The 16333-nt window shown below is 42.8% G+C and overlaps 1 protein-coding gene across 1 annotated transcript in view; it reads left to right on the top strand.

Moving 5' to 3' along the window:
- RHEB (Ras homolog, mTORC1 binding) overlaps window positions 1-5642 on the top strand; it is a 154568-nt gene extending 148926 nt beyond the window's left edge. Inside the window, exon 8 of the mRNA XM_030198215.1 lies at window positions 5116-5642. Within this exon, the coding sequence (XP_030054075.1) occupies window positions 5116-5208 (93 nt within the window). The 3' untranslated portion in view covers window positions 5209-5642. The remainder of the gene's footprint in view (window positions 1-5115) is intronic.
- Window positions 5643-16333: the final 10691 nt, after the last annotated feature.

Genomic DNA, 16333 nt, shown 5'->3' with positions numbered 1-16333 from the left:
TGTACATCAGGCGTGAATGCTGTTCAAAAACACCATCCTGGAAGCCCAGGCCAAATATATTCCGCGTATTAAAAAAGGAGGACGGAAGACCAAATGACAGCCAGCGTGGTTAAAAAGTGAGGTGAAGAAACCTATTAGAGCTAAAAGAAAATCCTTCAGAAAATGGAAGAAGGAACCGACTGAAAATAATAAGAAATGGCATAAGGAATGTCAAGTCAAATGCAGAACGCTGATAAGGTTAAGAGGGACTTCGAAAAAAAGGTTGCGTTGGAGGCAAAAGCACATAGTAAAAAACATTTTTAGGTATATTAAAAGCAGGAAGCCGGCAAAAGAATCGGTTGGACAGTTAGATGTCTGAGGAGTAAAAGGGGCAATCAGGGAAGACAAAGCCGTAGCGGAGTGATTAAATGAATTCTTTGCTTCGGTCTTCACCGAGGAAGATTTGAGAGTGATACCGGTGCCAGAAATGTTATTCGAAGCTGACGAATCGGAGAAACTTAATGAATTCTTTGTAAAACTGGAGGATGTAATGGGGCAGTTCTACAAACGAAGAGTAGCAAATCTCCTGGACCAGATGGTATTCATCCCAGAGTACTGATAGAATTGAATAATGAGCTTGCGGAGCTATTGTTAGAAATATGTAATTTATCCTTAAAATAGAGTGTGGTACCAGAAAGACTGGAGGGTGGCCAATGTAACACCGAGTTTTAAAAAAGGTTCCAGAGGAGATCCAGGAAATTATAGACTGGTGAGTCTGACGTTGGTGCCGGGCAAAATGATAGAGACTATTATTAAGAACAAAATTACAGAGCATATTCAAAAGCATGGATTAATGAGACAGTCAACATGGATTTAGTGAAGGGAAATTTTGCCTCACCAGTCTACTACATTTCTTCTTTGAAGGGGTGAACAAACGTGGATAAAGGTGAGTCGGTTGATATTGTGTATCTGGATTTTCAGAAGGCATTTGACAAAGTACCTCATGAAAGACTCCAGAGGAAATTGAAGAGTCATGGGATAAGAGGTAGTGTTCTATTGTGGATTAAAAACTGGTTAAAAGAAAACAGTCGGGATAATGGTCAGTATTCTCAATGGAGAAGTGTAGTTAGTGGGGTTCCCCAGGGGTCTGTGCTGGGACCGCTGCTTTTTAACATATTTATAAATGACCTAGAGATGGGAGTAACTAGTGAGGTAATTAAATTTGCTGATGACACAAAGTTATTCAAAGCCGTTAAATCACGGGAGGATTGTGAAAAATTATAAGAGGACCTTAAGAGACTGGGCGTCTAAATGGCAGATGACGTTTAATGTGAGCAAGTGCAAAGTGAGGCATGTGGGAAAGAGGAACCCGAATTATAGCTACATTATGCAAGGTTCCACGTTGGGAGTTATAGACCAAGAAAGGGATCTAGGTGTCGTCGTTGATGATAGGTTGAAACCTTCTGTTCAGTGTGCTGCTGTGGCTAAGAAAGCAAATAGAATGTTAGTTATTAGGAAAGGAATGTAAAACAAAAATGAGTATGTTATAATTCCTTTGTATTGCTCCATGGTGCGACCGCACCTCGAATATTGTGTTCAATTCTGGTTGCCGCATCTCAAAAAAGATATAGTGGAATTGGAAAAGGTGCAGAGAAGGGCGCTGAAAATGATAAAGGGGATGGGACGACTTCCCTATGAGGAAAGGCTAAAGTGGCCAGGGTTCTTCAGCTTGGAGAAAAGGTGGCTGAGGGGAGATATGATAGAGGTCTATAAAATAATGAGTGGAGTTGAACAGGTAATGTGAAGCGTCTGTTTATGCTTTTCAAAAATACTAGGACTAGGGGGGCATGTGATGAAGCTACAATGTAGTAAATTTAAAACGAATCAGAGAAAGTGTTTTTTCACTGAACGTGTAATTAAATTCTGGAATTTGTTGCCAGAGAATGTGGTAAAGGCTTAGCGAAGTTTTAAAAAGGTTTGGACGGCTTCCTAAAGGAAAAGTCCATAGACCATTATTAAATGGACTTGGGGAAAATCCACTATTTCAGGGATAAGCAGTATAAAATGTTATGTACTTTTTTGGGATCTTGCCAGGTATTTGTGACCTGGATTGGTCACTGTTGGAAGCAGGATGCTGGGTTGATAGACCTTTGGTCTTTCCCAGTATGGCAATACTTATGTACTTATGAATGTAGTTGCAAAAGCCACAGAAAGGCAGTATATCAAGTCGCATTCCCTTTCCCATCTTTTTGCCTTCCACCATTTCTCTTCATTCCTATCTTTCTTCTTCCTCACCATCTTTTCTTCCCCTTCTTTCTTCTTTCATTCCTTCTCTTTCCCCTCCTTCATTCTTTCTCATTTCCCCTCCCATCTCTTCTCTCCCAAACCTTTAGGCAGAGTCAGCTGAGTGGGCCATGGTTATATAGAGTGATGCTGCTTTTCCTACTTTGAGCATCCAGACAAAGGGAGCAAGTTGTAGCACTGCTCTTGGAGTCCCTGCAGTCTCCACCACTGACCACTGGGATACCCAGAAAGCAGGTGCAACAGAGTGCTGCTGGTTCTGCCTGTTGGAACTGTGACATGGGCTCCTGAGGGAAGGGAAGTGGATTCAGTGACTGCAGTATCTTAGGCAAAGGGTAGTGGGGAGATGCACGCAGCCCTCACAAGAGAGAATGTGAAAGGGAAAAGAGGTCAAAAATGTAGTGGTGACAAGGGAATAGTCAGGATGGAAATGAGCAATCAAGGGAAAGGAGCTTAGTTGGGAGGGGGGATGGGGCAGTGTGAGCAAAGCATAAGAGTTTGAGGGATGTGGGGAATGAGGGGACAGCTGGAGAGTAAGAATGGGAAGATAAGTGAGCAAAAGGAGAGCATGAGTTGGGAGAGGAGAGGACACAAGGTGAAGGGAGAGATGGGACCGAAGCTGGTAGGAAATGGAGATGACCATGTATTGGGAGATAAGAAAGGAATCTAGAGTCATAATATAGCCACCAGAGGCAAAGGAGCAGTGAATGGAGAACAGATACGTGCAGGGAAAGGAAATCCAGAAGGGGGGAGATATTCATCCCTAAAGAAAAGGGAAGACACCATAGGTCAAAAAGAGAGCGAGTGGAAAAACTAATCAGAGACAGCAAAGGGTTGAATTTAAAAAAAAAAAAAAAAAAAAATTTAATTCTCATAGAGAACATTTAAGCTGAATGTAGTTCCTTAAAAAGAGGTGAAGTTTGTGCAGCCCAGTCCCCTGTATGCCTCCACTTAAGCCTCTCCAAGTGAGTTACCAGCCTCTGTTGAAATTTTACATCACATCAGATCTCTAGCCCTCATGTTCTGTATTTTGAAAGGATAACCTTCAGTTTGCTGATTTGCATGATTGTGTTTCAAATTCTGTCTTGGAGAGACTGCATTAGAAGCACTATAATTTTGAATGTAAGAGGATTGCTCTGTAGCGTGATGGAAAAGCCCTATATTCGGTTCTGTAGAAGGTAAGCTCAGCTCTCTACAGCCTTCAGTTGAATTTTGCTTGGACTTCTGTTATGACTTACTACTGCTAATAATAATAATAGTCATTTCTATAGCGCTACTAGATATACGCAGAGCTGTACATATTATATACAGATACTTTCTCAGTCCCTAGGAGCTCACAATCTAAGGTTTGTTTTTTTGTGTGTTTTTTTTTTTTTACCTGGGGCAATGGAGAGTTAAGTGATTTACTCAAGATCACAAGGAGCTGCAGTAGGAATTGAACCCAGGTTTACCAGGATCAAAGCCCACTTAACTAACCATTAGGCTACTCCACTCACTTGGTACTTCAGCTATTGAAAGCTCTTTAGCTTACATAATTCTAGTAGCAGGGAACACCTGACCTGGAAAATCTTGTGTTTGGTGATGGTCAACTTAGATCCCTAAGCCTGGAGCTCACTGTCTGCCTGTGCTGATGAAAACAGAATGGTTCTGTATACAAATTCTAATTTCCTGTGTGAGGTGGTGTCAGATTTCCATCTTAACCAGTCAGTCGACTTTCCAACATTTTCTGGCTATTTGTCCATGAAGGTTAAAATGTTTTGAACACTTGAGTTACGAAAAACAATTAGCCCGTTTCCTTGATATGGATTGAAGTTCTCAACTCTACCGAGCTTAAGCAAACACTACATACAATGAATAAAATACAAACAAGCACAAAAGAAACAAAATTATACATACCAAATGCTGATGTAAAAAGAAAAGCCCTTCGGTTTATAAAATGCAAAAAAAAAAAAATCAGGGCTTTCCTAAAGAGCCAAAGGCAGGCCATTCCACAAGGTTGGACCTATCGCTGAAAAAGGTTTCCCACATGGAAGAGCCTTAAACTTTTTTTTTTACAGACAGAACCACAACTATATTGTGTAAACAGGTACATGAAGACGTAGAAGAATGCCACACCAACATTGAAGCCATAGGGGCCATCAAACCTTTAACTGATTTATAAACCATCAACAATAGTTTAAAACCTATTCTATATAAAATAGGCAACCAGGGTAAATCATGAGCACAGGGGTGTGTATATATAGAAGTTAACTGAAGGTTAACTGGAAAAAAAAATACCCTGAATTGAATTTTGGGATCACAGTGCAACTGTCGTCAGTGGCTCTTTACATTAATGTAGCATTTCTTTTCAGAGTGCCTTCTCTGAAGAAATCAAGCAACACCTTCAGTTAAGTGTCTTGATAGCAGGCTGTATTCTAGTCCTTTGTGTGTGTGTGTGGGGGGGGGGGGGGGGGGGGGGGGGGGGGGGGGGGGGGGTAAAGGACAACAGCAAATTCATCCCAACTTAGGGGTAGAAATGAAGTTGTCTACTTGGAACTGAAAAGATTAGCTAGATTTGTTTGACAAGGTTTTTCTGTTTTTTCAGGTTGAGATTGAAAATTAACAGTTGTCCTTATTAAACAAGCAGTTGATTTGATTGGAATGGATGTTTATATTGATATTGAGCAATTAGAAAACATTACCTCAAGTTATGTCTGACCAGTGGTTCATAGAACCCAGTATCCTGTCTTTGAAATAGCTAGCCCCAAAGGTGAAAGGTGGAGACACCTGAGTCTGAGTCGGAAACTTGGCTATATTGTCCTGATAACATTTACTTACCTTTTTTTTCCCCCCCAGACTGCAGTTGATGTTTTTAGAAGGATAATAGTGGAGGCAGAGAAAATTGATGGAGCAAGTTCACAAGGGAAATCTCCATGCTCAGTAATGTAATTCCACTACAAAACCTGTGGACACTGGGAATTCACTCTACTTGAAGAAGCAAACTGCCTGTTCTCCTTAAAGATAAATTATGCTTTGGTTTTGTTTTGGGATTTTTTTTGTCTCTTTTTTTTTTTTTATTTTTTTTTATTTTGTTGTTGAAAGAGATACGGATGGTCGGCTTTCTTTTTCTTTTCAGATTCTGTTAAACTGACTTCTGTGCAGATGGCTTCACTTCCATCTTCAGATTTTAAGCAATTGTTTTTTTCAATTTGTATATCATATTCCTTAATATTATGGCCAATAATTTTGCTGGCATTAATTTTTTCCTGTGTAGTTTGTAATAATGTAATCATCAAATTGTTACGTTAATCTTATTTAGGCCTGATTATCAGTGTTTCTTTCATTGTTCAGTGTATACTTGTAAATAAAAACTGCAGAAGTTACTGGTCTCATTTGTTTCTATACTGCTTTATTAACAGCAATAAGTTCACTATTATGAAAATCTTGGTATTTCATGGTTCTTCAGTTTTTAAGTGTTATACATAACTGGGAAATCATAAAAGCGTTATATATGTTCATTTCATGTACTGTTGGGCTCCAGGACAGATTAAATAGTAGTACTCTAATCCTATAGGAAATTAAAAAACTTACAGGTATCCTACTTGAGCTCAAGATTCAGCCTGATGTGCTGAGCAGCTTCCAAGGACTCCAACTGCTATGTTAAGAAGTGATTTTTGAGTTGATTGTAAGAAATATCTCCCTCCAGATCTGTACTAGGCTATTATATCAGCTTGATAACACAGTAAATGACAGCAGATAAAGACCCGCACAGTCCATCCAGTCTGCCCAACAAGGTGGTTGGTTAGATCTGCGCTTGCCACTCTGTGCAGCGCCCAATGTTAAGGGAGATTGATTGAGAGAACAGAGAGCATGTGTATTTGATATTGGGGGAGGGGTAATTTCATAAATAGGGTCTATACACACTTCTAAAAACTAAAGCCATTATAAGCATCTAAGTATCTTTTTGAATTTGTGGAAGAAGTTTATTGAGAAGCCAGACACAATCCAACCATTAGAAAATAAGAAAATACAAAAGCAAGTAAGTGTCTAAACATTCCAACAATCAGGAATGAAATAGCAATACTTCCATTAGGGTTTGATATAATTCTTTGTGGTAAGTATAAAAAGACCAAATACACAGCTGTAGAAGTAAGGAAAAGTCCCCCCCCCCCCCCCCCCCCCCCCCCCCCGGAAGCTGTGGATGCTTTTTATGCCACACAGTGAATCAAATGATCTTGTAAGTCAGACACAAAAGTTCTCAGAAGACACAACTGCAGAACCTGAAAGATATAATAAATGAGAGAGAATATTCATCTTAATCATTGCAATCTGACCAAACCAGGAAAGCTCCATGGATGACCACGGGTCCAAATCCCTAATCACGTCCCCAAGGACAGCAGGATAATTAGCCTGAAAGAGATCCTTCACATTCTGAGAAAGCTGAATACCGAGATAGCAAATTTCCTTAGTTACCCATTTGAATTAAAAGCAAGTCTGTAAGGTCGCTAAAAGAGTAGAGGGGAGCCAATAGCCATCACCACTGATTTGGTAGTGTTCAATTTGTAACCAGAAACAACCAAGAATGCACCTATCTCCTTAAGCAAATTAGGCAGAGATATCAATGCCATAAGAACATAAGAGTAGCTATATAATGGGTCAGATCAATGGTCCATCTAGCCCAGTATCCTGTTTTCCAAACATTAGTCAAGCCAGGTCACAAGTACCAAGTTGAAACCCAAATCGTGGCAACAGTCCATACTACAAATCCCAGGGCAAGCAGTTGCTTCCCATGTCTCAATAGCAGACTATGAACGTTTCCTTCAGGAATTTGTCCAAACTTTTTAAAAATTTTGATATGCTAACCGCTGTTACCGTATCCTCTGGCAAAGAGTTCCAGAGTTTAACTATTCAGTGAAAAAAACTTCCTCCTTTTTGTTTTAAAAGTATTTCCTTGTAACTTTTGAGTGTCCCTTAGTCTTTCTACTTTTGGAATGAGTGAAAAATCGATTTACTTCTATTCATTCTACACCACTCTGGGTTTTGTATACCTCAATCATATCTCCTCTTATCTGTCTCTTTTCCAAGCTGAAGAGCCCTAACCTCTTTAGCATTTCCTCATAAGAGAGGAGTTCCATCCCCTTCATCATTTTGGGTTCTGTAGGAGTATTTGCTGTGATCTCACCCACCCTGTGTGCATATGAGAGCACCTTTACAGACAAAATGGACGCTGCAACCTTTCACCTATATGTCTGGCTACCCACTGTGCAGAAGGCAGCATTTCAGCTTGTAAGAGATTTACTGAAGCCTGCACCACCTCCAAGGTCACTCTGCATCGGGGGAGAATGCCTGTCCCAGGGAGAGAGCTTACGAGATAAGACGGACAAAGGAAGCTTCATACAGATGCTGGGAGTACATGGGGGAATTATTTCTGATTGGCTCCCAGAAAAGGGATTGATCTGAGAAGCGGGAACAGAAGGGCTAGTTCCAGAGAGGAGAGAGAAGAGAGAAGAACTAAGAAGAAGAACAGAAGAGGAGAACACTTGCATATCTGCAAGCACCTGATTTTCCTAAGAGACTTACTGATAATACCTGGCAAAGCTTTTCCCCAGGTTACAGCTGTCTAAAGGATCTATACTGCGTCTGTATCATCTGTGGCTGATCAAGACAAGTGCATCACCTGAGCTTGTGTGACCTCGCTGAGACCTTCGGCTGAGGCATTGGAAGGAATCTGATCTGGAAACCGGGACGGTGAGATCATAGTTTACTTCCTTCAGGCTGGGTTAGGTAATTAGTCTGGGCTCGGACCCATCAGATGTGTGACGTCAGGATTTATGATCTCTAGTTGCTGTTAGCCTAGTATAAGATTTGTGTGGTAATCATTAGGATCTTGGTATTGTGTTATCTGTCATTACAGATTTAGCCAATAGGATAATCATAGTTATTCTCTATTTTTGGTATCATTGTGCATGCAATCAGGAATTGCTGATGCTATAAGCTGATAAGAGTTTTCTATATTTTTGTATATAACGCTGTATAAATAAACTAATATATTCCATTGGTCTGTCCGTTATTTTCCATGCAGCTAATGTTGGGCAGAGGCCACGCCCCCTAGACATAAGCGAGTACATAGGTAGGAAATTGGCCTCTTACAAAAACATATATATAATCCCCTACAAATTGGGGCTCTCGTCCGGGATGGTTAGTGCAGGAAGGGAGCAGAATTTAAAACTGTTTCTGGGGCTTTTCAGAAAGCTGTTTTAACTCTCTGTTTTTTTTTTGCACGAACTGCAGTTCCACCCTAGCTAAAACGACAGACTTTTGTTTATACAGCTGTGTTTTATTGCTGTAATTGGTTGACAGATTTATTACTCTGAGCTCCAAAAGAGAAGAACGGTTTCTCTAACTCTGTAAGGAAGGAACAGGGTGTGTTTAGTCTTTAACATGGCGACCGGCACTGTTGGCACATTGCCTGAAATTCTTCTGAGTGAACAGGAGAGGGGCGTGCTTAAAATACTACTGCCACTCTCTCATAGCAAGGTGAAACCAGCTCCTCCTACTGTAGAGTCTGTACGTGCTTTATTTGGTAGCAGGTCACCGAATAGCTCAGAAGCATATGCTACGGTTTTAAATACAATTATAAAAGAGAAACAGCATTTGTCACAATGGATGCTTTGTGAACTGGGCGTGTCTCTTTTGGCAGTCAAGGACTCTTTGATGAATGAGATAAGACAGATATCTGTACCTCTAACAGATCGCATAGCAGAGTTGCAGTTAGATTTGTCCCAGACTAGAAAAACTGTCCAGGAGCGAGACAGTGAGTTAGCTGCATTACGAGTTGATTTAGACACTGCCAAATCTGCTTTAGCAGGGACCAATGTAAGCCCCGCCCCACCTGACTCCTCTGAAGAGATTTGTACGGAGTGCCAGACACTGGATGATAAGTGTAAAACTTTGCAGTGTGACCTAACTGATTGTGAAGCACTTAATTCCACATTAAAGCAAGAAATTGCCCAGTACATCGAGTCTTTTGATTCGGTGCAAGAGAAATTTTCTCGGTTGACTGATGCATTACACAACCAGATTGGGGAAACAGATAAGTTGCGGACATTAAATCGGGAGCTAAAACAGGTCTCAGAAGGTGTTCAGAGTGAGTTGCGCAGGGAGCTAGTGGCCACTCAAGAACAATCTATGTCTGTGTTTCAAGATTGGCACGCAGCCAAGCTAGAGTTGGCGGTGTTAAAAGAAAAGCAGGACACAGTCTCACTACAATTAGAATGTACAGTGAAGGACAGAGATTCATTGTCTAAAGCATTAGATGAGTGCACTGTAAAGATTTCCACAATGCAGCAAGAGCTTACGCACATGGCGCAGGAAGAAGTACCGTATACCTTAGAATTCCCCGACAGTTTTGCTGTGGGTCACCCAAGCCCAGCTCCCGAAATGAACCGTTACGTGAGCCGGGAGGGACCCGAGTTAAACACACCCACTGGGGGCAGGGCTCCGGCTCTGCCTGCCGAAATCATCAGCTCACTTGGTCAGGTGCCTAGCTCAGGGCCTCAGCCTTCGGCAGATCCACCCAGTTTTAGCAACGCACCTGCCCCGAGGTTCTCTACACCTGGTAGTGATCAGCGGCATGTCAAGCCGGAACCCAAGAAAGGAATGTCTATGGAGAGGCAGGCATATGTTATAAAGATGCTACGCACCGTAATAGCGCCTTTTAAAGAGTCTGCCTTGGTATCCATAGAAACCCATCTTAAGGCAGTGCATGAACTCCTGCAAACCATGCACGTCTCTTCTGAGAATGATATCAGAGCCCTCCTCAAATGGACCTTTAGTACCGAGTGCCATGAAGTTCTAGATTTGATCATGTCCGATAACCCTGATTTACGGTCAGTGGAGCAAGCCTTAGCGAAGCGCTACGGTCTCTTTGCCAACTCTCTGGAAGCTAAGCGTGCAGCGTATACTATTAGTTGTAAGCCGGAGGAGAGTCCGCGGGAGTGGGCCCATCGCTTGAAGCGTGCATTTTACCAAGGGGGGGTCCCGCCCGATTCTAAAGATCTTGAATTTGGTGATTTCAGGGAACTTTTTATACAGGGTCTGCCTGATCCGATAAAGATTCCCTTGGCAGGAAAAAACGCAGAACCCTATTCCAGCCTTCTCAAGCAGGCTGAAGGAATTTTTGAAATCTGCCGCGCCAAGCCCATCGCAGAGACTCTGAAACCGGCGTCCAAGAGTCGCAACAGGGTGATACCACCCGCTGTTTGTGCGGTCACTTCCACGCTTTCTCTGGAAAACAAAGCGCCGAGGCCAACTACGCCGCCGGGCTCTCAGGCCCTGCCGCGGGATGCAGCGCCCCCTATTGCACAGGAGGGACAGCAACAACCTAAAAAGAAGCGGTTTAATCAGAAGAAGTGGAATGCAGAGAAGATCCGCGCTATGCAAGCTCAGCTGGACCAATTGATGGCAAGATGTTCAATCGCGGAGTCTAGCAATGTACCTAAGACACCACCATCTCATAAAAAGGTCAAATTCCAGAAGCAGAAGGACCAGTCTTCTAGACCGCCGACCCCTCCGGGGCTGAGTGTTAAATCTGTTGAGGTGGAACAGCCATCCTCTTCGGAGGAAGAACAAGCATGACTAGACGTGGCCACAAAACCTGTTACCGCAAGCGTCCCCACTGTCCACGTGGATGCGTTGTCGCCCATCAGTGAGGAGTCCCCCGTGAACCATGCTGCGTCTCAGCCCTCGAACCCGGAAGGGCCTCTTTCAAAAGACTCATCCCAGGAAGTCAGGTATTTCTAGGTAAGCTTATATCTAAAGGTTACAGATATACCGTGGAGTTGTTAATTCAACAAGTACTTTCCTGTGAAGGTCTCCTGGATACAGCCTCAGAGGTGACTTTGGTCACCCAGGGCCTGTTTCAGAAACTAGAGGCATCTCTAGGGGGGGGTCAGGATGTGCTGCATGTCACACCGTGCGACTTGTCACTGGTGGCCTATGGCAATCAAAGTATTGGAACTGTGGGACAGGTTTGGCTATCTTTACAGCTTGGACAGATGACCGTCAGGCACCCAGCCATCATCACTACCAGTGAGGGTGAAGAATTTCTGATTGGAAATGACCTTTTGAAGAGATTTCGGCCTGTTTTGGATTATGACGAGGAAACGATCTGGTCTAAAGTCACTCGACCCCTTAAATATGTGCGAGGGAGATACTGGCGTACAGTCAGTGATGCCAACTCTGTGGAGCTACAGGACACTCCCCTGCGGACTGATCTCCGGTGTTCCGCGGATCCGCCCATGCGGGAGCCTCCTTTGACAGATGCACCAAAAGGGGGTCAGAAGCATGAAGAGCTGGTGCAACAAGCGGACCAACTAGAGATTGTTTCACAGGACTCAGCCAAGACGGATGACTTAACAGATACTGTGTCTCCCGCATCACTTGAAATCTCATCTCCTATCTCTGGTCCGGATTTTGCTCATCCTTGCAAGGTGACTGACATCACCCGGAAAGGTGATGAATTCACCATACCAGTTCAAGTGGCTAACACCCAATTGCTTCAAGCTACTTTACTGTTCACTAGTGATCTCTCCTACATCAGTGACTCTTTGTACAGCCAAATTCGTAAGTCTGTACAACTTCCCTTCAGCAGATGTTCCTCTACTTCGGTACAGGTACCGGGACAAGGCTCCAAGCCGCTTGACGGAATATGTGGCCTTCCCTTGACTGTGGGAAAGAAGACATTCACTCACCACTTCTCTATTGTCCGGGGCTTGAGGGAACCCTTATGTTTGGGGTCAGATTGCCTTGTACGACTGGGAGTTTATGTGGACCTGGTGAATCTTGTCCTGTGGAGTAGAATGCAGAACAACCCAGTGGAACTTGAACCTACGGCTGTTTGTTTGAAGTCTGGACAGACCATTCCCCAGGTCTGTGAGGTAGTCTGTGACAAGGATGTAACCATTCCAGGAAGAGTTCGGGATTTTTCCCTCAAGCTTCGCCTCGCTCAAGGACAACGTCTGCTGGATGATGTAGTGTTCTTTAACCCACATGCCCACTTTCGAGACCTTGGATTGACAATTGGTGTTCTGCCATGTTTGGAGATCACCGGTACCACCTTATACCTGTTGGTCACCAATCCACAGTCTGCTGAAGTTGAGCTATCTGCTGGAGATTCTTTTGGCTTTCTGGTTGGCCAGTCCTTCCATGATGTCGAGGTAAGTTTGCCTATCCTTGGCAGGCTGCCTTCTTCTTGGGACACCTGCCAGGGGGGGGAGACGACTGACAGTTGGTTTACCTCTCCCAGGGGCCTCATATCTCTCGAGTTTGTTTGGCCCTATGATGCGACGTGTGCTCAGGTACAGGTGGAAGATGACTTCTTGTTTCTGTCCAGGGAAATGTCTGTACCTCAGAAGCCTCGAAGGGTGAATTCTGTGGAAACCTCAACCTTGCAGGAGGACATTGAAGAACAGGTGGAAATTTCATCCAACCAACCTTTCTCAGAGTTTGATGCGATGGTGAAAGAGCAAGTGGAACAGGCTGATGCTTGTACTACTCACACAGAGATGATGACAGGTAGGGAAATGACATTACCAATTCATTTGTTGTACAGGACTAATGATGTGAACTTGTCCAGTGCTACCTCCACTCATGAATATGTCACCCATTTGCGTAAGCATTTGCAAAGTGCCTTTGCCTTTGCTCAGAAAAACTTGGAAAGTAGCGCTAGAGGTAGAAAAGCCTATTATGATCAAGGGACTACCTCTAAAGAATACCAAATTGGCGACAAGGTATTCTACTTCAATTTTGCCAGAAACAAGGTTAAAGAAAGGAAGTTTCTGCCTAGTTGGCGTGGTCCATTCCCAATAGTGGAAAAAGCTTCACCTGTGGCTTACCAAATTTGCCTCAAGAAAAATACTAAGGGTGAAGACACCCTTAAATGGGTCCACATCAATCAGTTGAGACCACGTCATCCCAGTCATTTGATTCCAGACGTATGTGTTGATGAAACGAACTGTACTAACACCCCAACAGCATAGTCTGTTTTCTTTGTACCTTGCAGATGCAGAAAAGAACCCTGATGATCGTGTTCCTGATCTCCGTGCTGCTGGGATCGTGGTCCAAGATGATCGAACCTGGTCCCATGTCTGGAGTTGTTCTGCAAGATACCCCTGGCTTCCTGATTACCCAGTCCCAGATTGTTCCACAGAAAGTAGTTGTGTCCCTTGACCCAATGCATGTACTACTGAAACATTTCAATATGAGTAACTTATCTCTGTCTGCTGTTACCTCTTCCTGGTTTCACAATTATATGCAAAATGCCCGTGCACAAGTGAAGAACATTTTGCATCAACTGGACAAAGTCATGGTACAACCTATGCAACCTTATAATTCCAGGTCCAGATCTAAGCGTTTTCTGGGTCTTGCCGGTGGTTTGATTTTTTCGGCCATTGGTTCACTTTTTGGTATTTCCATGTCTGTTGCCAACGTAGTTTCTGTCCAAAAGCTGCAGGCCAATATACATGCCATCCAAGCAGACTTGAAAGCCATTGAGACCAAGTTGGTAGTCCAACAGAGCCAACTTGTTGCCCAGGGTAAAACTATTGCTGATACGGTCACTCTTGTGAATTTACATACACATAAAATTAGTGCTAACACAGCTGATTTGTTGACAATTAAAGGTACCATGAATGAAGACCGTGTGTTTATACAACCTGTTAAGGACCTTATTCAGGATTTATTTAGGGAAGTAGATACTAGTGTTAGTAAGCTAATGCAGGGACAGATACCAACGTACCTAATACCATCTGAGGTTGTTAAAGATGCCTTTGCCAAAGTTACCCGTTTGTCTATTGAACCGGTTCAAATTCAAATTGCATTTCATTTAGGTACTGCCCTTCCCCTTTATTTGGATATGGAGCGTATGGAAATTGCCTTCATCCTTAATTTGCCATTTATTATGCCTGAGAATGTATACCAGCTTAAACAAGTTGTAAATGTAGGTACCTGGCATGAGAATTTGTACCTTAATGTTGATACACCTAAGTATGTTGCTTACCAACAGGATGCTCCGCAACATTATTTGGTCCCTAACTTAGACCTTTGCCACAAAACTAAAGATGTTAATTGGCTATGCCCTGGTAAACCTTTCCTGAAAGACACAACAGAAGCTCTTTGTGGATTGTCCACAGAGAATGTCCAAGAGAAGTGTAAGGTTACCGTATCAAAATATGACGATTTTTCTGATACCACTGTAGCTGTACTGGATACGGTATGGTTAGTTAGCACACCTAGTACTGAACTTACTGTCACCTTTCAGAAGCATGATGTAATCAACCGTTACACTCTTCCTTGCAATGTTTGTGTGATCGCTGTACCCAAGTATGCTGTTGCCCACGTAGGAGGAGTTTCCCTGTTTTATCTTGACACAGACCCAGTTGTTTCTGAATTGGAAGTGCTTGATGTATTTCGTGGACATCCTATTGACTTTGCTAAGGACCTTATACCATTTTTACAGTCCAAAGACTCTCACACTGTTGAATTATCTGTTGACCATGAGACTCTCGAAGTTGCAGATTACAAACGTCGTTCATCTGATGTCACCCAGTTCCACATGTCCACTCACGTTGTCATCCCACTTTTGACCATCTCGTGGGTCATCATGCTCCTGTGTGCTGTAGTGTTTTGGAGAGACCTTCGTCATTTACGCTATCGCGTAAACACTTTGTCACCTACGGCAATGAGATTGCAAGACTTTATGTAGTTACCTTTAACCAGAGTTTTGCCAACAATTTATTCCGTTTCACTTTTCTGTACTATTATGCTTTGCTTTGCATGATGTGATTTTCATGATCTATGTGATTATGGTTCATGATTTGTTTGATTAATTTCATGTGTTAAGACTTTTTAACTAACTGCACATGTGGGTTCTATTATTCAGTATTTTGCTGTATTAGCATTTGTAATTTCCTTGTGAACATTATTTTGCTTAATTGAACTGTTTGAAGAGTGTTAGTTTGCATTAGTTGAGATTTACTTTGAAACTTTTTGTAGTTTTGACCATGAAGTTTGTACCTGAATCCTGACTGAACTGTCTGGCTTATTTTTGTAGTTAGGTTGGAGAAGGCCTTTACTCCTTTGTAGTAATTTCCATCTCCAAGGGGGGGAATCTGTAGGAGTATTTGCTGTGATCTCACCCACCCTGTGTGCATATGAGAGCACCTTTACAGACAAAATGGACGCTGCAACCTTTCACCTATATGTCTGGCTACCCACTGTGCAGAAGGCAGCATTTCAGCTTGTAAGAGATTTACTGAAGCCTGCACCACCTCCAAGGTCACTCTGCATCGGGGGAGAATGCCTGTCCCAGGGAGAGAGCTTACGAGATAAGACGGACAAAGGAAGCTTCATACAGATGCTGGGAGTACATGGGGGAATTATTTCTGATTGGCTCCCAGAAAAGGGATTGATCTGAGAAGCGGGAACAGAAGGGCTAGTTCCAGAGAGGAGAGAGAAGAGAGAAGAACTAAGAAGAAGAACAGAAGAGGAGAACACTTGCATATCTGCAAGCACCTGATTTTCCTAAGAGACTTACTGATAATACCTGGCAAAGCTTTTCCCCAGGTTACAGCTGTCTAAAGGATCTATACTGCGTCTGTATCATCTGTGGCTGATCAAGACAAGTGCATCACCTGAGCTTGTGTGACCTCGCTGAGACCTTCGGCTGAGGCATTGGAAGGAATCTGATCTGGAAACCGGGACGGTGAGATCATAGTTTACTTCCTTCAGGCTGGGTTAGGTAATTAGTCTGGGCTCGGACCCATCAGATGTGTGACGTCAGGATTTATGATCTCTAGTTGCTGTTAGCCTAGTATAAGATTTGTGTGGTAATCATTAGGATCTTGGTATTGTGTTATCTGTCATTACAGATTTAGCCAATAGGATAATCATAGTTATTCTCTATTTTTGGTATCATTGTGCATGCAATCAGGAATTGCTGATGCTATAAGCTGATAAGAGTTTTCTATATTTTTGTATATAACGCTGTATAAATAAACTAATATATTCCATTGGT

Source organism: Microcaecilia unicolor, chromosome 1 (genome assembly GCF_901765095.1).
Source record: "Microcaecilia unicolor chromosome 1, aMicUni1.1, whole genome shotgun sequence".
Taxonomy (NCBI): Eukaryota; Metazoa; Chordata; class Amphibia; order Gymnophiona; family Siphonopidae; genus Microcaecilia; species Microcaecilia unicolor.
Note: the sequence above shows the minus strand (reverse complement) of the source record. Positions and strands in the feature narration are given on the sequence as shown.